At 47.1% G+C, this 14,713-nt stretch overlaps 2 protein-coding genes across 5 annotated transcripts in view; both read left to right on the top strand.

The window, feature by feature from the left end:
• SLC39A9 (solute carrier family 39 member 9) overlaps window positions 1–4,389 on the top strand; it is a 39,624-nt gene extending 35,235 nt beyond the window's left edge. For 2 of the 3 annotated variants that reach the window (XM_010962312.3, XM_045522153.2), the window contains exon 7: window positions 433–4,389. In XM_010962312.3, coding sequence (XP_010960614.1) covers window positions 433–663 — 231 coding nt within the window. In that variant the 3' untranslated portion in view covers window positions 664–4,389. The remainder of the gene's footprint in view (window positions 1–432) is intronic. The other variant, XM_045522152.2, reaches the window with a different exon arrangement.
• Window positions 4,390–13,568: 9,179 nt separating this feature from the next.
• The window catches only part of PLEKHD1 (pleckstrin homology and coiled-coil domain containing D1), a 29,464-nt gene continuing 28,319 nt past the window's right edge, over window positions 13,569–14,713 (top strand). The window contains exons 1-2 of one of the 2 annotated variants that reach the window (XM_074365333.1): window positions 13,569–13,755; window positions 14,473–14,570. In XM_074365333.1, coding sequence (XP_074221434.1) covers window positions 13,744–13,755; window positions 14,473–14,570 — 110 coding nt within the window. In that variant the 5' untranslated portion in view covers window positions 13,569–13,743. Of the gene's footprint in view, window positions 14,571–14,713 lie in introns of both variants that reach the window. The other variant, XM_045522154.2, reaches the window with a different exon arrangement.

The raw sequence follows: 14,713 nt of genomic DNA, 5'->3' as shown, positions 1-14,713 counted from the left end.
AAGTTGAAGTTAACTGTGTAAAAATTAACTTATGAGATATTTCTAGGCTCTGTGAGGGCAGGTGCTACATCTAAAGCACTGGCCTAGAGCCTGGTGCATGTGGAATATTGTTAATATTAATACAGTAAATGAATGGATATGTGAAATTTGACATCTGCATTAATAATGCTGTTGATTCCATCTTAAGAATACAGGCCAAACCTGTTCAACCAGACTTGAAGTTTGTTTGAAAAAGTAATTGTGTACATCACCAATAGTCTTAAACCCTTGTTTGGAAGCTTCCCATAAATAACAAAATTGCTCTGATCTCAAGATGTCCCTTGTGTCCCAGTTAGCACCAGTTACGAATATTGAGTATTTTTTATTGAAACTTCTTCCAGACTCTGAATTTTACTGACTTAATTTTTCTTCTCTCTCTCTCTTACTCCACAGAGCAGTAAAGAAGCCCTTTCAGAGGTCAATGCCACTGGAGTGGCCATGCTTTTCTCTGCTGGGACATTTCTTTATGTTGCCACAGTACATGTCCTCCCGGAGGTGGGTGGGATGGGGCACAGCCACAAACCCGACCCCACTGGAGGGAGAGGCCTCAGCCGCCTGGAGGTGGCCGCCCTGGTTCTGGGTTGCCTCATCCCACTCATTCTGTCCATAGGACACCAACATTAACTGTGGAGGGTCCAGCCTCAGTCCGTGGCCGTTTGCCATCCAGTGAGAACAGCCGGCACGTGACAGCTGCTCACTTCCTCAGTCTCTTGTCTCGCCTGCCCATCTCCACCTGTATTCCGAAAGAGTCTGGAGGGAGGTGAGATGAAAACCTGGAGTAATGGAAAGCTTTCAGAGTAGAAACAACACATTGCGATTGGATACAGACATTCCGTTGTGTTGTCTTTTCAAGGGCCCTTGGCATTTTGAGTTTTGATGTTTCTCTTAACCCTATTCTCAGGGAAGATGGAATTTAGTTTTAAGGAAAAGTGGAGAACTTCATACTCTTAATGAAATAATTATGAAAGTACAGTGTTCTGTAATTAAGCTAAATCTCTTTCTTAGTTTAGAGGCTCTGCCACTTTATCCATTGATTTTTAACATGGTTCTCACCGTGTAAGACTGGTGCTTTAGCATCTATGCCACATGCCTTGATAGAAGGTCATGACGCCCACTGTCTTAGATGCTAAAGATAAGTATAGTTCATTTGGGGCTAGAGTCAGGAAAATGACGGCAAGACACGTTGAACGCTGACTTCATACTCGGGAGAGATATCCATTGAAGAGGGGGTGTCTGGAGAGACTTGAACACCTCCTTTTGCACATGCCTCTTTAAAGAGAGCCTGCCATTCCATCAAATGGAGCAACAGAGGTGGACTAGCTTTTAAAGACATGACTATTTTATAGCATTTCGTTTCAAGTTCTCATTTGTGTAGAGTACCTGCCTCCAACACAGTCTTTATAGAGGAGCCAAGTTCTAGTTCAGGCCTAGGCTTTCCTTCAAGAACAGTCAGATCCCAAAGTATCTTTGGAAATTAAGAGATGTTAAACTTTAAGTGAATTTGGATAGTTAGTGATGTCTTTGTAGTAATCTTTTTAAAAGTAAGATTACCAAAACCTACATTGTCCTTTCTTTTTCTTTTTAACTGTGTATCTTAGCAGTCCCTCTGGCAGACTACTTGGTGTCCCCTGGGGACTGTTAGGCCAGCACCACATAAAGCACCTACAGCAGTGAAGAAAGTCAAGATGTGTCACAAATGGGAAGTGTTTGCCTATTGATTTAAAGCTTAAAAATCATGTCTCTTGTCTCTTCATCTTTTCCATGCTTTTCTCCTAACTTCTCCCTCCAGCCCCTCCTTCCTGTAATTTGCTGCTTACTGCTGGTGGCGATGTTAATATTTGTGTGAGTTGAGTTCTCATCAGGACAACCACTTCTTGAACTGTGATAATGAAGATAATATTGTCTGTGTTCTTTATTCCCTTCAATGATGTTACCTTTGTGTCAAATGCAGCTTTGTTAAACCCTTAAATATCACTTCCTCATACATGAGATGACACAATCACTAATATTCTGATAATTTAAACAATTGAGATAGTAAAAGTGTTAAGCAAAGTAGGATAATTTTTCATATTTGCCAAAATCCCTTGTAAACCTTGTGTTATGAAATAAGTGTATAATATTGTATTATTAATTTATTCTGACTTTACCATTTCAAAAGACATTACATAAAGAGGGAACCAAGACTATTTTCTTCAGGGCATTGGATTTAAGAGTTTGTAAATCATTTTATATGGCACCTAAGCCAGCATGCCTAGGATTTCTTTATTTCCTTCCTAGAGTTGTCACTAGGTCAGCAGCTGTGGAAATAGAACTTGCCAGCCCTCTGCTGGCTGTAGACCAAAGTAGCATAAACAGGATCTGCTTTTGGATAGTGGCTGGCAACCATTGCGTACAACCAGCAGAAAGTAAGTGACTTTCCTGAGAACGCCTCTGACTTAGGAGAGTCATGAGGTTTCATCTGGTCCTTCAGAATGACACGGTTGCCTTGATTCTCCCTGGAAATATACTTTGTTAAATAAATAGCTTGTTTTGGTGTCTGGTTTGGTTTGGATAGTAGCACTTCCTATCATATTGTTGTGTGCAGTGATCAGAAATTTGTTCTACTTGGCCACAGCCTCTTTCAGCAGTGCCTTGCCGTCACACTTAAAAGTTTCGCTAGAATATCTTGCTGGATAGGGCCTTGAACTCTGGCAAGGATCGAACCATTTAACTTCCAAATTTGCCTTCCCCTCTGGACCTCACATTAACAAGCAGACCTTTCAAGGCCTATCAGCTCTCAGAAGCTATGGGCTTTCCCAGATTTTAAAACTGCTGCCTTAGGAACTACTCATTCCCCTCCTGGTCAGCAGGCAGAAATAGCCATACTAATCCTACAGGGCTCAAATGCGTCTTCAGGCAGCAGGGAACCGAGTAGCATGGCAGAGGCCTCCTTCCCCAGGGGGAGGAACTTGCTTGTGGTGGACAGTGTCCCAAGAGAGGCCACACGGATGGTCACTTATTGGCACATTTCAGTTCCATTTTCCTCTTGTTTAAAACTGCCTCCTTAGATGTGGATGCCTTACTGCTCTCACACATTTGGAAACATTGGCAATACCTAAGCTGCTGCCATGATCACAGATGGAACCAGTGGCTACCAGAGAGGTGCAGTTGATGATGAAAAGCACGGTCCTTCCTGCCTCGTAACCAAAGTTAATCTGAATTGCAATTTGACTCCCTTTCCTCGGTAGGGATAGACTTTCTTCAGATCTCGAGTGCTGTCTTAAATTAAATGGCAAATTAAGTTGAAAAGCACTACTGATCCATTCTGTCACTTGTTCTTCAGTAAATTGCTTATCAGTCCCCATACCCCCAAAGCAGTGATGTTCCAGGTCTGATGGCTTTCCTGTGCGTGTTGTTGCCAGATTGCATTTTTAGGCAAAGATTCTGCACTGAAGTGTCGAGAGCTGGAAACGGTACCACCTACAGAGGCTATGTGTTCTCTCTCCTCCCATCACCTTTTTATTTCCCTGTTTGAAACAGCCAAGGCTGTTCCTGTATTTTGAATCATTAGAATAAAAGAGAGAGGTGGCTGTTTTGACTGGTCAGTTCTTTGTTGAAAGGAGAAATGTAATTGTGTTTTTTTACTGGCCTACTTCTACGTGTCATTGCCTGACTTCTCTTTTTCAAGGACTAGAACTAGGAGGATTCGCCAGCCCCTCAGACACATGGTAGCTAAATACTGAACATGAGAACTGTGTGTAAACAACGCAAGGCCCCAAAGAACGTTCTTGCTATGAGGCCCCGATCCCCTTGGGAGACTGAGAATCATGACCAGATTCACTCAAAACTGCTGCAGGGCAAGGCGAGAACCCTCTATAGGTGTTCTACAGGGAAACCTGCCTTGCATTAAAAAATTTCTGCTCAATACAGAGTGGTCCACATCACCCAAAGAGCACTGATGGAGATGCTATGAAATTAAAATCAGTGATGTAGCCCCTTTGTACCTGAGACATCCAGATTCACCTGAGAAGACCTGAGGGATATTTGTGACTTGTAGGAAAGGACTAGACAACCATTGGGAGTTTTCTAGATATGCTCAGCCTAGTAGAAGTAGACTGGCTTTGGTCTGTTTTCTGAGAGCCTCTTCTAGCAAGCTGGAAGCCCTGTAGGGTAACGCTGCAGTTCTCCCGGTTCAGTAGCCTGAATGGTGGTTTTAAATGTCCCTTTTTTCCGGATACTTTGTAAACATGAAATCATTCCATGGATGGCTGCCTTATAATTTTGTCTCTTTCCACCTTAATTGTGAATGGTTAAAACAATTTTTTCGCTGTTTTCTGATTTGTTTTCTGATATTAAATTTTTATTAGTGCATACCTTATGTGAGTAGCTCATTACTTATCCTCTCAACAGTTTGCGTTTTCTGTTTGATGACCAGACTGGATCCACATTGGAACATCAGAAAAGGTAATGAAAAGTTCTGAAGGGCAGTGGAAAGATGTACCTATAGGTACATCCTTCAGGGAAGGAGGGAAGGAAAAGAGGAGGAGGGGTTGACAAAATACACCATCTGCCCCCAAAGATAGCAATTTATTGACAACTTTTTCCCCATTGCCATTGTTGTTAGCAAATATTCTTTATGAAGGTAACTATCTAATCCCAGAAAAGAGAAGCAAGCCAATAGATACGAATCAGTGTGGATACATTTCAGAGGGCACAGTTAGGAGTTTGTGGAAGCTATGAACTGCTGACCCTGGAAATAGAGATTTAAATAGGAGTACAATTTGGAAATTTGATAAATGTTTTCTCCCTCTGTAGACTTTAATACTAGAGCTCATTTTAAAAATTCATATATAGATAAGCACTGTATATAGCAATGTATTGTTTAAATGTATCGCTTATGTGTTTAGCCGTTAGATTTCACTAGGGCTGGTCCACTTTGTGCTGGCTTTCTGTACGTATCACATGTGCTACAGCTAGTTACAAAGACTGTGCCGAGAGTGTCACATGTTAAAAGAAAACCTCTCCTCAAAAAGAAGAAAATAGGCAAAAAGGACATGGTATTTATGATTCCTGCGGTCTCTTACAGAAGCCTGCGGGTGGAGCGCCTCGTCCCTCCTTTGCCTTGAGCGGGTTGTGAAATCCTAGGAAGCCAGCATTAAGTAACAGCCCTTTCATCCTCCTGCCCTGAGATCAAAATGTGTGTACGTGTGTGTGTGTGTGTGTGTGTGTGTGTGTGTATACATTTAGCCAAAATAGCCAGCAATCCTTCTTCTGTTTAGTTTTGTTTCTAATTCTCAGGAGCTAGAGCTGCATCCTACAGTGCAGTTTTTATGATGTAGGAAATAAGCAGCCTTGTGTCTTATCCCCATGTCTTGAATGCCCTTCCCCCAGCTCCCTCTCCTGCTCCGGGTATTCAGGTAGGTCTCCTGTGCCCACCCTATTTAAAACTGTAATCTGTCCACCCCGGCCCCAGTGCTCCGTAACCTGTTTCTTTTTTTGTAGCACTGATCACCTTTTAACAAGCTTTATACTGTATGTCTTTAGTTTGTCTCTCTTTCCTACTAAAATATAAGCTCCAAGAAGCTAGGTTCTCAATAAATATGTGTTGTTAAATGAATTGGTCTGTCCTGAGGGGGCGCATTTTTCCTAATCTGTGCTGCCCCCTCCTTTTTCCCACCAGCTGTGCCCTGATCCCTGGCAGAACCAGCTGCTGGCCTTACATGTAGCTTGGCCTTTGTCTCACACTGAGGTGAGGGCTGCTCGGGGGGTTAGCAGAGGGGTTGGGAGTCAGGGCATGACACTGAGCATGCAAGTGGAAAATTAACTGGGTTCAGGTTACTAATCCAGGACTGAGTAACATTAGTAAGGTAGTATGTGACTGATTTAGGGATCGGAAAATCTGGATCCCATTTCTGGCTTAGCTACTGATTTCTGTTGCAATGCTAGCCATTGCCCAGTGTTACATATTTTGGATAGAAATGTGAATAAAACATGTGTCCCACTCTGGTTGCCTCATTTAAAGAGGAATCCTGACAAATTCTAGAGCCATCAGAAGAGGGAGCCCAGTGGAGAAGGGATTGGAAGCCAGGACCTTGGAGGAGGTGTGGAAGGGACTGGATTGTTTACTATGCCTGGAATGCTCTTGGGGACAGAATCTGATAATCATCACCAGATACTTGAAGGGCAGTCAGGTGCACAAGGTATAGATCATGTATTTTCCAGAGGGTGGAACCAGAAATAGACTGAGCCCCGCCCCTCTTCTGCTAATTCACATCTTCACTCAGCAGGTTAATCGAGCCCTTCCCATGGACCAGGCACTCCTAGGTGCTGAGTGTGCACAAGGGAGTACGGGTCAGCTCCAGTCCTTCAAGAGCTTGTAGTGCAGTGAGGGATTCAGACAAGAAAATAACTGGCAATGCTGGGAGACAAGCATGGGGACCTAAGAGAACATGTAGGGACAAGGAACCCAGGGGGTTCCAGAGGGAGATGAGACCTGCGCTGAGCTCAAAGGCTGAGCAGAATGAGCAATGAAGCTGGGAAGGGGAGGACCTATGCAGGCAGAGGCCTGGTGGCACAAGAAGATGGACCCTGCCTAGGAGGTGCTGTGGCTGGAGGACACGGGAGACAGGGTGGCGTGCATGACATGCTTGGCTCCTGAGATGACTTCTAAGCTTCCAGATTGAAAATTCGACAGATAATTGGGCCCATCCAGGGTCTTCGTAATTCCTGCCTCAACTGCAACTGGGGTCCCGTCCCAGGTATAGTCCTGGCTGGCCCCCGAGTTCCTGACACCACAGGATGACTCGTGGAGGTGGTGGTCTACAGTTTCCAGATCCCTGCACTCTAGTGGCTTCTCTGGCCCTCAAGGTGGGGCTTGGTGCCTTTTCTCCTCCCTCATCCTTGCCTGTCTCTCCCACTTCCAGGCTGGGGCCCAAGGACTCCCCTCATTCCACTTCTGAACATCAGTGTTATATTCAGAGGACCTGATCTGGCCTCCCAGGCCTTCCTTCTACCCTTTGGTTCTCTCCCCAACTCTGATTTACTTAAGGAGACATGTCCCCACCCACCATTTTCACTGTCTCCCTGAAGCCTCCAGTCCCTGTGTGAACTGGGTTTTTCCGTGGGCTGAGGGTGGTGTGGGGGCGGGAAAGTGAGTAGAACCTGTGTTATGTCTCCTTTCCTGTCCCTGCCTTCACCCTGCTCAGCACTTTGAGGAACCAGAAAAGAACATGCTAATGGATCCTGAAAAAATATTCCAAGGATAATGCGATGCTGAGTTGGAAGAGCCCCTTTTAAAATATGAACCCATAAAGGTTTCAAAGTAATGCCCAAGGCCTTTTCATTGAGTCAAGATGGAGCTACTACTGGTGCCCAAGCCCGTGGCACTTGGTGCCATGAATTGCTAACTCTGTTCTGGAGGAGAAACCAGCACCCTGGCTCTCCATCAGACGTTCTAATGTGTGAGACCGTGACAACAAAGAGCTATGGGCTTATTGGCGAGACTGAACACATCCCCTGTAGCCTCATGAAATATGATACTTGCTCTTAGAAGCAAAATTAATGTATACATTTGAATCCATATATCACCCACAAAGGGGAGCCCTGAGTACCTTTGGTGTTTCTGAGCAGTGTGTTGCCCACAACAATGCCCTTGGGTACCAAGAGCCTGTGTCAGCACTGTGAAAAGACTGGCAAGACAGGAGGTCCTTAGCTACCCCCAGAAGCACAGCCACATTGGCAGCCTCAGGTGTGAGCAGTTTTGTGGCAGACAAAGCAGAAACCTGGCAAGAGGCTGACCCTGCTGGTGAGAATAGAACTATCTAGTTTAAAGCAAGGGACTCCCAGTCTGGAATGGGGGTCTTCCCAGGGATAGGGTGGTGGGTCTATGTCCACACATGCTCTCCTTTGGCTCTCCCACCCGCTTCATCCTTCGGCTGCTGGCTTTGACCCTACATGTGCTGCCCACTACCCCACTTCCCCCTCCGTCTTGGGTTCTCCTGGGGGCAACAAAGCCCTGCCGCTGGTAAAGGAGCCTGAGACCTACCTGTGGCCATAGGAATTGCAGTCAAAGTGGAACCCATTTTGATAAAAAGAAGTGTTTTAATCTTTAGCAGGGGTGGCATCAGAAAAACTTCACAAAAGAAGAGTCATCTGAGCTGAATCTTGAAGTAGGATCTGGGGAAGGTATGAAAAGACAGTGAAAAGATGATGTGAAAGAGCATGGTGGCTCCTCAGAATATTAGAACCAGTATGGCCAGAGCAGAGAGTGTGGGGTCAGGCGACAGGGGGTGAGCCTGGACAGTAGTTCGGGACCAGATTGTGCAGGGTGTTAAGTCAAAGGTGAGGAATTGGGAGCTGGAGTTGAAGGAATGGAGACCCAGTCAAGGGTTTTAAACAGGAGGCTCCCATGATCACTTCTGGGTCTTGAGAAGATCACATGTGTGATGGTGGTGAGCCAGAATTCCTTGGGGAATCCTGCTATAGATGGGGTGTCATTTGCAAAGGCTATTGCCTAGTCCAAGTGGAAGAGGACTGACTACATGAAGATAGTTGGGAAGCCCAGAGAAGTCCAGTGATTGTCCTCAGTTCATTTGCTAATGGCAGAACCTGGAATTAAACCCAGCTTAATCCTAAAGCAGGTGACAAGCCTGCCCTCAAAAGATTACATTCACATATACTCTCAGCCCCCCACAGATTCTTTTTTATAAATGAGGGAACACTTGAGGGCCTGAGAGGTCAGTCTTCATTGGTTGGCAAAATGAAACAAGAAATTTCAGCACCTGAATGGGAGCCAAGTGAAGACAAATCAGTAAGTTTTGTTGTGCACCTACTACATGCCCTGGACTCTGTCTTCAAGGAGCTCACAGTCTGGAAGGGACATAAACACAGAGAGAAAAACTCCAAACAAGGCAGATGGATACGTGCTGGAATGGAAGGATGGGCAAAGGGCCCCAGGAACCAGGAAGAGGACATAGTTTCTGCTGAATTGTTGCCAAAACCTGTGGAATCCAGGACAAGAGCCTCAACGATGGAATTTGGGTTGAAGGATGAAAACAGTTTCCATGGAAGTGATTTGATGCTATGCAGGGCCTGGCCTGGAGCCCAGATCTTTCTGTCTCTCCTGCTCTTTGGCCCTATCGGGATACTTGTGCTGGGCCCAGCCATCAGATGGACACAGGTGCTGGGACAGCTCAGGGAACGTGGGTAGGAGAATTCCTGTGCCCTTCACTGGGCACCAGCATGCCCTACCTGCCTGATGGGGGTTCAGGAACAGAGGGCTGGAAGTTGAAGAGGTGGCACTATGGGAAGAGCCACTTTTGTCCAGGCTGCTGGGGGCTTTTGAAGCTCAATCAGGATGTGACTCCCTGGAGACCCTTGTCACTGTTTCCTGTTTGAGAATGCCCTCCTGCCCATCCCTGGCTGGAGCGGTTTAAGTCGGACTCTGTCTGGCTCACTCTGGCTGAAATCTAAGATCAGTGAGCCAGATCCCAGTCAGTTCTCACATGTAACTACCATGGGCTAGTCATATAAAGTCGCCCTGCTAATACCTGTTTCATGGAGCAATGGTGACCATCACATGAGCCTATAGACTATAGATAAAAGCAAAATTATGAAAATGTATGATTTTTTTTTGTACAGTAAAGGAAACAACAAAATGAAAAAGCCTACAGAATGGGAGAAAATATTTGCAAACTATTTATCTGATAAGGGATTAATATCCAATATGTAAGGAACTCATACAACTCAACAGCAAAAAAATAAACCTGATTAGAAAATGGGTAAATGACATGACTAGGCGTATTTCCAAAGAAAACATACAAATGGCCAACAGGTACATGAAAAAGGTGTTCAGCATCACTAATCATCAGGGAAATGCAAATCAAAACCACAGTGAGATAGCACTTCACACTTGTTAGGATGGCTGTCTTCAAAAAGACAAGAAGTAAGTGTTGGCAAAGATGTGGAGAAAAGGGAACACTTGTACACTTGGTGGAAATATAAATTGGTACAGCCACTATGGAAAACAGTATGGAGATTCCTCAAAAAATTAAAAATAGAACCAGGACAGCAACCCTACTTCTGGGGTGTATATCCAAAGGAAATGAAATCAATATATTGAAGAGCTATCTGCATTCCCATGTTCACTGCAGCATTATTAACAATGCCAAGAGATGGAAACAAACTAAAGTGTCCATTGATGGATGAATGGGGAAAGAAAATTTCACACACACACACACACACACACACACACACACGGATATTATCTTACCATAAAAAAGAAGGAAATTCTGCCATTTGCAACATGGATGAACCTGGAGGACACTATGCTAGCAGTGAAATAAGCCAGACACAGGGAGACAAATGCTGTATCATCTCACTTATATGTGGAATATAAAAAAGTCAAATTCATAGAAACAGAGAGTAGAACAGTGGTTGCCAGGGCCTAGGGGTGGTGGAAATGGGGAGATGGATCAAAAGGTACAAACTTCAGTTATAAGATGAATAAGCTCCGAGGATCTAATGTACAGTTAATACTACTGTACTGTATACTTGAAATTTGCTAGCAGAGTAGATCTTAGGTGTTCCCAGCACACACACAAAAGAACAGTAACTATGCGAGGTGACGGATGTGTTAACTAATTTGATTGTGGTAAGCATTTCCCAGTGTATATGTATATTAAACCATCATATTATACATCTTTTAAAAAGCATGTTGTGTAACCTAAATTATACAATTTGTATTTGTCAATCATACCTCAGTAAAGCTGGGGAAAAATAAAAACCATAAGAAAACGAAAATATGTTTTCATTATTGGGAGCCTATCCCTGAACACAGCTGAGAGGCTGGAATTTTATAGAGCAAGCGGAGTTGTGTCTTCAGTTCTGCAGGAACTTTAAGCCTTAGGTGAACTGGTAATCAAGAGAAATTACTGGAAAAGGGAGGAAAGACTGACAGAGAGGCCAGCATGTTCCCAGACTGCACTTCACATGGCAGTGTGCATGTGGGGCATAGGCTTAGGATTCAGACCAATCAGGAATCTCCATCCTGTCACTTTCCCTTATTCAACTCATATTTGAGGGTCTGTTGTGTTCCAGGAAGTGACTAGCTGAGTGACCTTAGGTAGACAACTTTTTTGAACTTCATTTTTCTCATCTGGAAAACTAAAAATAACATGTATCTCATTGGAGCTTTTCCCAAAATTAAATGAAATAATAAGAGGTAAGGAATATATTTAGAACATTAGCTCTGTGTCTGAGCCTGTAGAGCGCTAGGGTCCTGAGTTTCCACCCTGACTTATTTCCTGATAAGGTTGGGCAGCCCTGGCCCACATGTAGGCTGGGCTCCTGGACTGGCACCCAGCTTGCCTTCCACAGAACTACCTGCCAGGCATTCGGCACTCCCACCAGCTGGGCCAGAGAACACAAAGGAAGCAAAAATGGCTTCTCCCAAGGCTGACTTGGCATGATCTGGGCTGGTTAGTTGAAGGAAGCAGAAGCCACTCAAGTATCTAGTGGTCCTTCAAACTCATGCTGTTTGCCTCAGGGCAGTCTTTCCACCCTTCCTTAACTACCATTAGCCAACGTCTGTTCAGATGTCCTGTATGCAGAGGGAGTGGGCAAAGATTGCTTTCTCTCTGCCACTAAAGAAACTTGGGCCCTATTTCTTCCACTGAAGAAACAGAATGAAGATGCATCTTTCCCAGGTAATATCTGGACTCACTCAGCCCATCTTCTTGGGAAGGACTTCCTTACAGACCTTTCCAGGCATCCTGCCTTTCTCCCACCTATGGCCCACGAGCCCATCACCAGTCCTTCATCACAAGCAGCTAAAGCTGGTACTGACCTGATTAAGCAGAAAAAGAATTAATTTATTAAAAGGGTTTCGGCAGGGCTAGAGAACCAGGGCTGACCTGAACTGAAGCTTCCAGAGATGCTATCCAGAACCATGCTGCACAAGCAACCTGACAAGGCAGCTGTTGATGCTGCCTTTTGTGTGCCACCAGGAGCCCACCAGCCTATGACTGCCCCTGCAGCCAGTGCAAATGCTGCTTGCTGCATTGAGAATGCCACCTTGCAGCCACAGCTGACCCCCAAAGCAAGTCACATGCCTTTGGTACCTTCCCTTAAGAAACTGACGCCTGAGCATGCTCTATCCTCATGTTGGTCACCTGCAACTCAGAGTCCTGTCCTGGTGCCCCTGACCAGTGAACTCCACACCACAAGCCTCTAACACAAGTTTTCTAGCTTCTATCTGGGAAAAGCAGACTCCTAAAGTGGGAAATCTTCCAAGCATTAGAACATGCCTCGAAAACAGCCCCCCCAAAATGTGAAATGTCCACTTGGCACGCTCTCCATGGGCTCTCATCATCTTCCTAGTCCTGTCTCTTCCCACCTGGTGGACTCAGGCCCTGAGTTGTTAAGGCTGGGCCTGAGATGTTCTGCAGGGAAACATAAGCCATGAGTGGCACAAAGAAATTCAGAAGGGCCCCTATGGACAGTGAGAAACAAGGGGGTGCTGCCTGGCCTTGGGAACCTAAGAGTTGGTTAAGGGAAGGGTGCCAGGGTTGTGGGAGCCCATTGTTAAGCCCATTCTGAACTAGACTCATAAAATGTTAGACCTGGGAAGGCCTTGGGAGAGCATCTAGTGAGGATCACAAACTCAAATGCCTGCAAGGAGGATCCAGACAGGTAATGAACAAAGGACAACAAGGGAGAGTGGCTCTGTGGAGAATGCCATTTAGGCATTAAAATTCAAAACTTTAAAAAAGGCTTGCAAATGTTGATGTGAGTCAGAAAGTGGTTGCCTGGGAAGTAGTGGAGGATGGGAAGTTGACTAGGCAGGAGCATGAGGAAACTTTCTGGATGATGGAAATATTCTAGCTTCTATCATGCTTTGGGTGGTGGTTACTCAGTGTGTACATCCATCAAATAAACTTCATCAAATAAATAGTTAAGATCTCTGCATTTTATCGTATTTTAATTATACCTTAATTTTTTACTTGGGCAAGTTAATAAAAGTCTATCAATAAACTGATTTGGGTTCAGGCTATTTGCAAACTTCTGTTCCAGTCAAACTTCTTTATCTTATATGTGAGGCATCAGAGTCTCTGAGAGGGAAAATGGTTTTCCCAAGGGCACAGGAGAATCCTGACTGCCCAGAGATGGCCTGCGACTCCTCGGCCTGGGGAATGGTGACAGCAGCGTGGTCTAGTCGGCCTCCTCTCACCGCGCAGACTCACTTCCCTGCCCTTTGGAGCGGTGCCGGCACGCAGCGGTGCTAACGTAGTCTCTCTGCCCGCGGTCCCAGGCGCTGGGCAGACGTCTGCCCCGGCCTAAAAGTGAGACGGTCACCTAGAGCCGCCGAGAGGAGCGGAAGTGTATGGAGCGCCAGGTCCCAGGGAGCACGGGCCAGGCGTGCAGATAAATCACGGTGACTAACTGCACTGATCATTCGGGATTGGCACTGAATGCCAAATGCCGACGCAGGCAGCCAAGTTCTGGGAAAAGAAATCTGCTCCGGGCGAGGCAGTAGCGGTACAAAGTGAGACCTACCTGAGGAAGCGGGGAAGCGCCGTCAGCCCCAACGGAGCCTCCTCTCGGGGGCGGGCGGGCGCTCGGGCACTTGCCTAAGTCTTACCTGGCTCCCGCCCTGCCCGAGGAGGTACAGGCTTCTCTGCTTTACAGGAGAGAAAAGCAAGGCTCACCGCAGCTTCTCGGAGCCAAATGAGGACTAAGGTGAGATTCCAAGGCCGATTGTCTGCTCTCCCTGACCCAAAGCGAGTAGGGATCTGCAGGAGTGACTTCAAACCCGTCACAAAGCAGACCTGTTCCTGTTTGCGATGTGGCGCTGCAAGCCAGAGGGAACTCAGGGGAAGGACCGGCATGCGGGGTGGGGGTAGGGAAGTGCTGGGGCCGCGTCCCGGGGCCAGGCGACCCGCCGGGACCTTCCGGACTCACGGAGCCCGTCCCTCTCGCCGGCGCCCGCACTGATTGGCGCTCCAGCTAGTTCACCTGCCCCTCCCAGCCAATCGGGGCCACCAGAATTGGGGCTGTCGCGGGGGGAGGGGGTTGCGGGGGGCGATGCTGCTGGTTGGAGGCTGAGCCGCTCTCCCTGCCGAGTTCCCGCCAGGCCCGCCGCATCCCCGAGCCCGAATCAGAGACTGCGCACCCCACGCCCCTGGCCGCCGCGCTCTGGGCACCCTGCGCTTTAATGCAGCAGCTCCCGGCCCGGGCGGCCCCTCGTCTCTGCCGGCTGAGACGCTCCCGGACGGCGCCCGGAGCCGCTCGCCGACGCCGTCTCCCCGCAGCCTCCCGCCACGCCCGCCCTTGCCCGGAGCCCCGCGTCTGTGCTTGCCCCGGGGAGCGGGTGGGCCCAGCTGGCGGCAGCCCCCCAGAGGCAGGATGTTCACGTCCAAGTCCAACTCGGTGTCGCCCTCACCGTCCCTGGAGCAGACTGACTCGGACGCTCTGGACATCAGCACCAAAGTGCAGCTCTACGGTGTGCTGTGGAAGCGGCCCTTCGGTAGGCCGTCGGCCAAGTGGTCCCGGCGGTGAGTGAGCCTCCTGCACCCGGTGAGGACTGCCCTGGGAGGGAGCCCAGGGCCTAAGAACCCCCTACCATCCCCTTCATTACCGTCCTGCCTCTGTCTTCCTTTGTGACCTTGGCCTTGCCCCCATTTCACTCTATGCTGGG

This window comes from Camelus bactrianus, chromosome 6, assembly GCF_048773025.1.
Source record: "Camelus bactrianus isolate YW-2024 breed Bactrian camel chromosome 6, ASM4877302v1, whole genome shotgun sequence".
Lineage (NCBI taxonomy): Eukaryota > Metazoa > Chordata > Mammalia > Artiodactyla > Camelidae > Camelus > Camelus bactrianus.
This window is presented reverse-complemented; position numbering and strand designations above follow the sequence as displayed.